Consider the following 12,065-nt stretch of genomic DNA (forward strand, 5'->3'; position numbering starts at 1 on the left):
AGAGATTTTAACTTTCAAAAATATTTATTTTACCAAACTTTTAGATAAACTTTTCTGGATTATTCTAATAATGAAATGGAGTTTCTAACTTAATTAGAACTGCATTTACAGACTCCGGTAGTTTAGACTCATGAAAATATCCCCAGCACCCAGAAACATTCTGGGGAAGTGGGCTAGTGTCTGTGTGTGCAAGATGTCTAGTTTAGTCGTCTGGTTAGCCGGAAATCTCTCATCCCCGGAAGTGCTCTGCACCAATTGTTCCGGCTAACAGGGATGTCACTGTACTTTATCTAAAAGTTTGGTTTAATAAATTAAAACCCAAAAGATCTATATGATACAGCCATGAATGGAGTTGTGTGTTACAACAAAAACAGAGGTGTTTTCCATGAGTCTAAACGATACAACTTACTGGAGCTGTTCAAACTGTAAACAAAATATGTATACAACTGTTCTACTATACTGTATATACTGTACTCAACAGCAGACACTGTTCACTCAGTTGACTGTGGGTACCACTCACACAGCACCCCACACTTGGTCAGTCTGGTGTTTGTTATTGTTGTGGTCACTCCACCCAGTACATGGGCGTGGGAAGGGAGGGTGCCCAATAATTTGGGTATAAAGTACTATACAATACACCACAAAGTATCTAGGGCACCAGAGTTAATAAACATCACTCCCTGGTAATATTTGGTTCATACGGTACTAACCCAGTAACACCCAACAACCTCCCCATTCATGTCAGGTCGGCCACTGTATGCAGAACATCACCGCTATTATGGTAAATCCATTGTTGTAGACTTTATTTAATTTATAGTGCAATTCCTTTAATATGAATTCCAACTACAGTGTCTGAATCTTCCAGGTATCCCAAATTGTCGCCTTTGGTAAAAATTCTAATTTAGTCCAACAATCAAGAAACTGAAGTCATTTATTCATGAGTCTGACACCAGTAGCGCTGTAACCGCTTTTTAAACAAAAATTGCTGTGATAAACAATAAAATTGATACATATCATAAAATACAATAGCACATACTTCATGCATAAAAAATAGCTCCATCCACACTCAAACCATCATCTATGTGATGCCACAGCTCAGCCAGGCAGTCAACCAACTGACTGTTATGTGAGTGTGTACACACACACACACACACATACACACGTATGTTGCTGTGGATGTCGCCTTCATTAACTTCACCAAACCTTCTGACCTAGTCAACCACAATTTAATCATCAACAAAGTTATCGACCTCGGGTTTCAAAGAAGTCTTATACCATGGCTTACAGATTTCCTTAGTGACAGACACCAAGCTGTACGCTTTCGAGGGGCTGTCTGCACCTTTCAGTCGCTCATCTGTGGCGTCCTCCTAGGCACCAAGATGAGACCGCTCTGCTTCCTTATCCTCATCAATGATGCCCGAAGTGAAACCCGTGCCCGCTGGAAATATGTTGACTACTCCACCATTAGGATCAATGTCAACAACTCGGCTCCCGACTATACCGCCCAACAGGATTTATTGAACTGTCTCAAAATTGGCCACCAACAACCATGTCACCACCAACCATACCAAGACCATGGTTATGCACATCAACCTTTCCTCCAATGTTGTCCCACCCCCTTCCATTAATCTAGGCCCCAAAACACTCCATGGCTGCATGTCACCGTAACCTAGCTCTTGATGCTGCACACAGGAGGAATGAGAACTACAAAATTAGGGCATATGGGAAGAGAATTCAGAATGTTGATCAAGGCAGCTTCACTCCTTTGGTGTTCACAACCTCTGGTGGGATGGGACAAAGTGCAAGATGTTTTACCAGACTCACGGAGGTGTTATCTGAACAGAAGCAGCAGCCCAGAAGTTATGTTACAGCCTGGTTGAGATGTCGACTGTCCTTCTCTCTCCTTAGGTCTGCATTGCTTTGCCTCAGGGGAAAGAGACCATTGGCCCCAAAGCCGACAACAGTTGAAGATATTGACTAAGAGGCAACAGTCATCGAATGCCGCATAGATCTGCGACTCAACACAGCTAGGGTAGCTACAATACTAGGATATTTAATTTTAAAGTAATAAAATGGCAGCGAAGGTGTGGCTTATATCTACTAAGGTTAATTCGCAAGGCAGTGGTTAGTTGGCACAAGAACTTGCTCAGGGGGCCATTGCCGTCTTCTGGAGACAACTGCTACTCTGAGATCCCTGCTGGTCTATCCTGGGCCTACAGGGCACCCAGTTACCGCGTGTTGCCACGAGGAGGCACAGCAGGAGTCTTGATGGTGAAGAGGCTGTGTACTGTGTACACACACACACTTCATTTTTCATATTTTATAGTACAGGTTGTACCTCTCTAGTCCGGCATTCTGTGGTCCGGAAACTCCCGTGGTCCGGAACGATTTTAGTTTGTCCAATAGATAGGCAGCTTTTTTTTTTTTTTTTTTTTTTTACTTATCTGAATTATTATTATTATTACAGGAGTATTAAATTTTTGCCCTTAGGCCCTAATGTGGGTATGACTATTGCCCGTGGGCTAATCCCTTAAAAAAAAACAGCCCTGGAATTAATTGTTTGCATCCGCAGTCTGCTGCTCTCTGCTTGTCTATACAGAGTACAACATTTAACCCTTCAATATATATGAGCAGTAAATAAGTGTTGCTTATATTCTTATGTGAGTAATGACTATATGTTTTCACATGCACACTTACATACGCTGCAGTCTCACTTTTTTTACCATTAGGTTAGCTACTTATATTGTTCCATTTATTAACATTAAATAACATTACAGGTACTTCAAACAACCATATTAATTTTTTACATTAATTTTACTACAGCTAAAATCAGGTCTTATTTTCTTCAGTTTTATATAGAACCACTCAGTCACTGGTTTTGTAATCAATCCAAAAACAATGCTGTGTCATTTCCTCGTGTGTTTTAATATTCTACGTATTATTAATGAATTGTATTGCTCATTTTGCACAAAACATTAATTCAATCAAAAAGACTTTCAGTAATAAACAATAATGAATCTGTACATAAGAGAAATGACGCTGTTACACGATTATGCACGTCGCCCGTATATGTGGTTGTTCAAAACCCAATAAATCCAAGTTTCAGGCCAAAATTTGTATTTATTTATTTTTTTGTGTGTTCCAGTAAAATACGTTAAGAATTAAACCGCAATTTGGAAGCTACTATACGACATTTAACCCTTCAAAGAGACCATGATGCAGAGAAAGTGTTGCTAGTGCTTCCAAGCATAAGCACAAGTCACTATCTATCCAGGAAAAGGGTGAATTTCCATGGTCCGCATTTCCATGGTCCGGCACTGGTCAGGTCCCGAGGTTGCCGGACTAGAGAGGTACAACCTGTACTGTATTATATTTTCTTTATTTCTAAGCCACATTAAAGTATTTTAATTTTACTCTTGTGCTCTGTATTAAAGTTTTACCAGGTTGACTACTGAGCGATATAAGTTATGTCTTCATTTACATACTCAGACTTAACTTATACATGGAGAAAACAATTATTTTGGTTAAAAATTAGTTTTATTTTGTATAAATGACCAAATTACAGTACTGTAGAAGCACTGTTTATGTTATGTGCTGCACTGTTTACTGTCCATTCATCTCTATCAATGTCTATCTGTCCATCTATCTCTACAATGTCTGTCTATCCATCTATCTCTCTATCAATGTCTGTCTATCCATCTATCTCTCTATCAATGTCTATCCATCTATCTTCATCAATGTCTGTCTATCCATCTCTCTATCAATGTCTATCTGTCCATCTATCTCTCTATCAATGTCTGTCTATCCATCTATCTCTCTATCAATGTCTGTCTATCCATCTATCTCTCTATCAATGTCTATCCATCTATCTCTCTATCAATGTCTGTCTATCCATCTCTATCAATGTCTATCTGTCCATCTATCTCTCTATCAATGTCTATATGTCCATCTATCTCTCTATCAATGTCTATCCATCTATCTCTCTATCAATGTCTATCTATCCATCTATCTCTATCAATGTCTGTCTATCCATCTATCTCTCTATCAATGTCTATCTGTCCATCTATCTCTCTATCAATGTCTATCCATCTATCTCTCTATCAATGTCTATCTATCCATCTATCTCTATCAATGCTCATCTATCCATCTAACTCTCTATCACTGTCTATCCATCTATCTCTTTCAATGTCTGTCTATCCATCTATCTCTCTATCCACTTATCGCTCTATCAATGTCTATCTATCCATCTAACTCTCTATCAATGTCTATCCATCTATCTCTCTTTCAATGTCTATCTATCCACCTATATCTATCAATGTCTATCTATCCACTTATCGTTCTATCAATGTCTATTTATCCATCTATCTCTCTATCAATGTCTATCTATCCATCTAATTCTCTATCAATGTCTATCCATCTATCTCTCTTTCAATGTCTGTCTATCCACCTATATCTCTATCAATGTCTATCTATCCACTTATCGCTCTATCAATCTCTATCTATCCATCTAACTCTCTATCACTGTCTATCCATCTATCTCTTTCAATGTCTGTCTATCCATCTATCTCTCTTTCAATGTCTGTCTATCCACCTATCTCTCTATCACTGTTCATCCATCTATCTCTTTCAATGTCTGTCTATCCATCTATCTCTCTATCAATGTCTATCTATCCACCTATCTCTATCAATGTCTATCTATCCATCTATCTTTCTATCAATGTCTATCTATCCACCTATCTTTCTATCAATGTCTATCTATCCATCTATCTCTATCAATGTCTATCTATCCACCTATCTTTCTATCAATGTCTATCGATCCATCTATCTCTATCAATGTCTATCCATCTATCTCTCAATGTCTATCTATCCATCTATCTCTCTTATCAATGTCTATCTGTCCATATATCTCTCTATCAATGTCTATCTATCCATCTATCTCTATCAATGTCTATCCATCTATCTCTCAATGTCTATCTATCCTCCCTCTCTTATCATGCACCTCTCCATCTATCTCTTATCAATGTCTATCTGTCCATATATCTCTCATCAATGTCTATCTGTCCATCTACCTCTCTCACATTGTCTGTCTATCCATCTATCTCTCAATGTCTATCTATCCATCTATCTCTCATCGTTCATCTATCCACTCTCTCTTATCAATGTCTATCTATCCATCTATCTCTCATCAATGTCTATCTGTCCATCTACCTCTTCATTGTCTGTCTATCCATCTATCTCTATGAATGTCTATCCATCTATCTCTCATCAATGTCTATCTGTCCATCTATCTCTCAATGTCTATCTATCCATCTATCTCTCTTATCAATGTCTATCTATCCATCTATCTCTCTTATCAATGTCTATCTATCCATCTATCTCTCTATCAATGTCTATCTGTCCATCTACCTCTCTCACATTGTCTGTCTATCCATCTATCTCTATGAATGTCTATCCATCTATCTCTCTATCAATGTCTATCTGTCCATCTATCTCTCTATCAATGTCTATCTATCCATCTATCTCTCTATCAATGTCTATCTATCCACTTATCGCTCTATCAATCTCTATCTATCCATCTAACTCTCTATCACTGTCTATCCATCTATCTCTTTCAATGTCTGTCTATCCATCTATCTCTTTCAATGTCTGTCTATCCATCTAACTCTCTATCAATGTCTATCCATCTATCTCTCTTTCAATGTCTGTCTATCCACCTATATCTCTATCAATGTCTATCTATCCACCTATCTTTCTATCAATGTCTATCCATCTATCTCTATCAATGTCTATCCATCTATCTCTATCAATGTCTATCTATCCACCTATCTCTATCAATGTCCATCTATCCATCTATCTCTATCAATGTCTATCCATCTATCTCTCAATGTCTATCTATCCACCTATCTCTCTATCAATGTCTATCTGTCCATCCATCTATCTATCAATGTCTATCTGTCCATCTATCTCTCTATCAATGTCTATCTGTCCATCTATCTCTCTATCAATGTCTATCTATCCACCTATCTATTAATGTCTATCCACCTATCTATCAATGTCTATCCATCTATCTCTCTATCAATGTCTATCTGTCCATCTATCTATCAATGTCTATCTGTCCTATCTATCTCTCTATCAATGTCTATCCATCTATCTATCAACCTATCTATTCAATGTCTATCAATGTCTATCTGTCCATCTATCTCTATCAATGTCTATCCATCTATCTCTATCAATGTCTATCCATCTATCTCTATCAATGTCTATCTGTCCATCTATCTCTATCAATGTCTATCTGTCCATCTATCTATCAATGTCTATCTGTCCATCTATCTCTCTATCAATGTCTATCTATCCACCTATCTATCTATCAATGTCTATCCACCTATCTATCAATGTCTATCCATCTATCTCTCTATCAATGTCTATCTATCCATCTATCTATCTCTATCAATGTCTATCCATCTATCTCTCTATCAATGTCTATCTGTCCATCTATATCTCTATCAATGTCTATCCATCTATCTCTATCAATGTCTATCTGTCCATCTATCTCTATCAATGTCTATCCATCTATCTCTATCAATGTCTATCTGTCCATCTATCTCTATCAATGTCTATCCATCTATCTCTATCAATGTCTATCCATCTATCTCTATCAATGTCTATCCATCTATCTCTATCAATGTCTATTTGTCCATCTATCTCTATCAATGTCTATCCATCTATCTCTATCAATGTCTATCTGTCCATCTATCTCTATCAATGTCTATCCATCTATCTCTATCAATGTCTATCCATATATCTCTATCAATGTCTATCCATCTATCTCTCTATTCAATGTCTATCCATCAATCTCTCTATTCAATGTCTATCCATCAATCTCTCTATTCAATGTCTATCCATCTATCTCTCTATCAATGTCTATCCATCTATCTCTCTATTCAACAGCTTCTGAGACATTTTTGGTGTATTAACTTCTATTGTTATTGTCGACAGTTACTGGTGAGGAGCGACCGTCACCTGGTGTTAGGTCTGTCAGCGGGTGTCGACGCCATTGTCACGCTGCTCCTAATATTAGCTGTCATCTTCTTCGCTGTCACCGCCTCTCTCTTCTTGGCTGTACAGGTCAGTTTTATTTAGTGGTGCTGTAGTGGGTGGGTGGGTGGGTGGGTGGGTGGGTTTTAAGTTGATATCTTTAACTGTTGTGTGGTAAAGTTTTTTTTCCTCTCCTTTTAAAGAGGTGAAGTTAAGTAAGTAATAAACGACCATCTTGTATGATTATTTAGTGTTAAAGACAATCAGGTTTGGTGAGTGATATCTGTAAATAATACATTGTGTACATGTTACTGTTCTGTACAGGAGTGACTCTATGTCATACTTATCTAAAGAATTGAAGCTTAAAGTTCACTTATTCCTTTCAATGACTTCTGTTACATTAACTCTTCCTTGTGTTGGGTTTTTGACTAATTAATTGTTTACCACGTAACGTTTTGAAAGTCTGGTTAATTACAGATAATGGTGAAGCAAAACCATCAATTAAATAACAATATGATTAATATAAACTATTTATAATGCATACAAGAAACAATGATGACAAAATAATTAAATAGAAAGATTGCTCAGTTAGAGAATTTATCTGTTGACAAAAACAATACTATTAAACCTATACGTAAATCACTTACTATATGCAGTACTTAACCTAACCGGAGCCCGAACACTTATGAGTGAAGACAGTTCACACAATACAAATAACAATGTTCTTATCACTTTGGAGGAGGAGGTGAGACCCACAGCCAGCATCCATACTGTCCACAATCTGACTGACTGTTTTTGGGTGGTTGACACAACACCAGAGCTCTAATGAAGGAGTTGAAGCATTAAGACAGTCCAGTGTGGTGACTCTTGGCAGTCCTCACCACCTTTTACTTAATCAATAGATGACAATTGTTGGAACATTAAATAGTCTCATTAACACCCTCATTATTGACTCTTGACAATAAGTCAATACTTCGCTATTATGATACAATCTCCACAAGCTTATGTTATTGTCATGTTACAGATCCAGGGGGAGAGCATGGCCTTGGTAACACTGGGGAGTCAGGTGATCAACTCAACAGTCGTGAACAACCCTCAGTTTCTGGAGCTACTGCCAGAGGGTCTTGGTGACGTGGTCAACTCTGCACTTGACGAGGGTTACCTCTACGGCCGGGAATGGATCGCCAGTATGGTAAACAATGGTTGCTTTCTCATGTTACTTTTTAGTTTAATGTAACGTTAAGATTTTTCTCTTGTTGAGAAGTGTCAGTGTGGGAGTGATTTAATGGCACCAATGCTACAGCTCTGGAGGGTTTACTGTCAACAGGAAACAAATAAATATATAATATTTAAATATTTTAGCCCTACAATATGTCTTCCAAGAGACCAGGAGATTTGGGGGCTAGCATTACAGGCACTGCCAATACTCTTAAGGGCCATGATTGCTGTAAAATTCACCAGTAGAGAAAAGCTTTACCAGCGTGAACTCCTGGGAGATGTTGACAGAACCAGTGTGAAGGAGAGAATGATGTCACAGTTATGTTATGGTTATTTTACAACTCGTAATTTTGGGAAGGTAAATGTAATTTTCTTTGTTGTTTTTTTACTGGTATAATAAGCACACACACACAAGCCTTCATACAGACTGTGCAAAGAAAAGAATTATCATAAGGTAAAAACCATAGAGGGATTAAACATTTGTTACATGTGTTGGAGTTAGCGTGCAGGTCGGGGGAGGGTGGAGCGGCGTGGTGGCTCTCGGCTGTTCACTGCCCCACGTGTAATGATTGCCAAATAGCAATGCAGTATTATTTCCTTTTTTTTATTTATTGGTATTATTTTTATTTATTCTTCACATTTACTGGTACAGAACAGTATATATTATTTTGTGTAAAAAGAATGGCTCCTTCCACACTCCATCCTCTGGGCAACGTGGCACAATTCAGCCACTCATCTGGGCAATCACCCAGCTGAGTGACATTGGGGGAGGGAAGGAGTGTTCATGGAATGGTGAGTTGGCGACACAGTTACAATTCACAGCCTTCACACACAAACGTTTACATCTCACACATACACACCCATGCTCTTCATTTTTCTTATTTTATAGTTTTAGATTATATATTCTTTACAGCATGCCCTTAAAATTTGCAGGGGTGCGGGTCTCAAAATGCCTACGAATTCCCAAATCCACGAATACCATTATTTTAAGCACAGGCTCATGCACATAGGGTAACACCCACCTTTCCATGCTGGTTGTTTGCGTAGAGCCCATTCCTCTCTCCCCTGCCACTGATGAAGACAGGGGAGTTACAAGTGCTCCTCGTCTGCCTTGGAAGAGGAGGCAGGGGAGAGCAGAGGAAGGTCAGAGGTGGGAGCAGCAGGAGGAGGGTTGTCCATGTCGGAGTCAGAGTCAGAAGGAAGAGCACGATCAGGCGGCTGAGGCTGTCATGCAGATGTAGAAGGTGTAGGTGGAGTGGACGAAGGCAGGAAGAACATGGTGATTGGAGGCTGGGTAACCAGTTGCTTGAGTTCCTTCATTATTTCTTTATAAGGAAGCAGGAGCTTCTCTATCCCCCTTTTGAAGTTGACTGATCTCTCGATAGAGGGATTGGTCTTGAAAAACAAGTCCACAAGTGCCCTACTAGCCAGCAAGCACCTGCTGATGCTCATGAGGGTTAAGGTGGCCACCACCTCCACTTCACCTTCATTTTCTTCCTCCTCGTCCTTGTGACGCTGCTCCTCGACAAGGTCGGCCAGCTCTTCCCCAGCATGATCCAGGAGCGCCTCTTGCAACCTGGACGATGTGCTGTACATCCTAGTCAACTGTGGGGAAGCCAGCGAAGTCGTTCACCACCTCTGGCCACAGGGCCCTCCAGCAGGACTTAACCCAGAGGGCTGTCAGGTCATCATGGCACTGCTTGATAAAGGAGATGCAGTCTGCGATGGAGAACTTCTTTCACATATCCTTCACTGACTCGGCACCATCCCGTGCGTCCTCATCCAAGGCCTGCCGTATCCTGCTGAAGGTGTGGGTCAAGTACTTGGCCTTGAAAATAGCAATGACTCCCTTGTTGAGTTGTTGGAGCAATGATTTTGTGTTCTTGAGCAGAAAGATCACCTTGACATTTTTGTTTGCAACTTTGAGGGCCTCAGGGTGGCCAGGGCAGTTGACTATCTCAGGAAGAACCTTAAACTCCAGGCCTTTCTCCTGCAGGTAATCCTTGACCTTCCTCATAAAACAATTGTGAAATCAGTCGGTGAACAACACTGCCATCATCCAAGCTTTTTTGCTGTGGCGGTAGAAGACTGGGAGGGGGTGCATGTTTTTGTTCTTGAGTGCATGTGGACACTTGGCACAGTACAGCAGCATGGGCTTGATCATGTGTCCTGCAGCATTGCCACATAGCAGGAAAGACACACGATCTTTGGCCACCTTGAGGCCCGGTGCACTCCTTTCTTCCCTGGAAATGAACGTCCTGGCTGACATCATCTTCCACCACAAGCCAGTCTCGTCAGCATTAAAAACCTGCTCCGGCTTGTAGCCCTTCTCCCGTATAAACTCGGCAAAGATTGCAGGCTACTCCTTAGCTGCTACATCGTCAGGCGAGGCTGGCTCACCAGTGATCCTCAAGTTGTGCAGGTTGTAATGCTTCTTGAAGTTTTCAAACCACCCCTTACTGGCATTAAAACCTTTCTTTGTGCTATCACCAGAACCACCAGCACTACCACCACCTTTACCATTGACTTCCCCTTCACTACCTTCCTGAGCATGAAATAGGTCATACAGGACCTTGGCTTTGTCATGGATAAACTTCTGGCTGAGAGGGATGTGGCGGCAGTTAAAGTCCTCAATCCAGATGTTAAGAGCTTTCTCCATCTTCACCATGGCTGTATCCTTCACATTAGCGGCGACCTTGGCAGAAGAGGGGGCACTTAAGGCAATGGCATTACGAATCTGCTTCTCTTTCTTCTTGATGTAGCGGACAGTTGATTCATTGATGCCGTACTCCCGGCCACACGCGGCAAAGCTTTGGCCACTCCTAAGTTTGTCCAGCAGTTGTATCTTCTCCACGAGGGTCATGACCTTCTTTTCTCTCTTTGCTTGTTTGAGCACCTTCCTGGGAGCCGTCACAAGTGCACAGAGAAGCATAAGGAGCAGTTGTAAATAAAGTAGAGGAGCACAAGCATGGGCTGGGTGAGTGCGTGTCCGTGACTGAGGCTGAGTGGGAGTGCCCTCGCTGACATTCTTGGGTACATGCTGGGGTGTCATCTGCGAATAATCAAATTATCTTTATTCATAAGGCACATTAGCACATTAAATGACTTTTTCACAAATACTGTGGTTACTTAACATTTAACAGTCGTGTGAGAGGTAGGGAGGCAATTTCTGTGGTCTGACTAGAGAGTTTCAACCTGAGTACAGTGATATCCCCATTAGCCAGAACAGTGCAGAGCTCTTCAGGGGATAAGAGATTTCCGGCTTGTGAGACGCCTCTCTGAAACCCGGAAAAGTTCCACTTCCCTGGAATTTTCCGGGTGCAATACTGGGAAAAGTTTCTGCGAGTCTAAGAGAGTCTAAAGTACGCATCTCATCTCGACTCTAAACTACGCATCCATCTCATCGCCTCATCCGCCACGGACAGACCCTCTCCCGTTACTTATGGACAGCGGACACGAGCAAAAATATTTACAGCTAACTAAAAAGTGTATAAACTTTTATTCACAGCATCTGTTCTAATAGTGTTAAGATAGATGAATTTGGTACCATAATGATTTTGGATAAATTTTTTACAAGACTGTTTAAATAAAAGATCCTTCAACAAAATATTTTGACACAATATAATGATGGGGACTCAATTCTTTTATGAAAAAAGTAAGAAAAGTTGATACCAGAGTCTATAAAAGTAGTTCTAATTAAGGTAGAAACACCATTTTTATAAAATGATCCTGATTAGTTTATCTAAAACTTTGGCTAGATAAATATATTTTAAAAACTGTACTGTACTCATCAGCAGATGCTGTTGTCTCAA

General features: G+C 40.1%; 1 protein-coding gene across 1 annotated transcript in view; it reads left to right on the forward strand.

The window, feature by feature from the left end:
* Positions 1–1,379: 1,379 nt before the first annotated feature.
* LOC121862000 (transmembrane protein 245-like) overlaps positions 1,380–12,065 on the forward strand; it is a 143,087-nt gene continuing 132,401 nt past the window's right edge. Inside the window, exons 1-3 of the mRNA XM_042359928.1 lie at positions 1,380–1,475; positions 6,997–7,125; positions 8,060–8,227. Of these exons, the coding sequence (XP_042215862.1) occupies positions 1,380–1,475; positions 6,997–7,125; positions 8,060–8,227 (393 nt within the window). The remainder of the gene's footprint in view (positions 1,476–6,996; positions 7,126–8,059; positions 8,228–12,065) is intronic.

This window comes from Homarus americanus, unplaced genomic scaffold (assembly GCF_018991925.1).
Source record: "Homarus americanus isolate GMGI-L3 unplaced genomic scaffold, GMGI_Hamer_2.0 scaffold25013, whole genome shotgun sequence".
Taxonomy (NCBI): Eukaryota; Metazoa; Arthropoda; class Malacostraca; order Decapoda; family Nephropidae; genus Homarus; species Homarus americanus.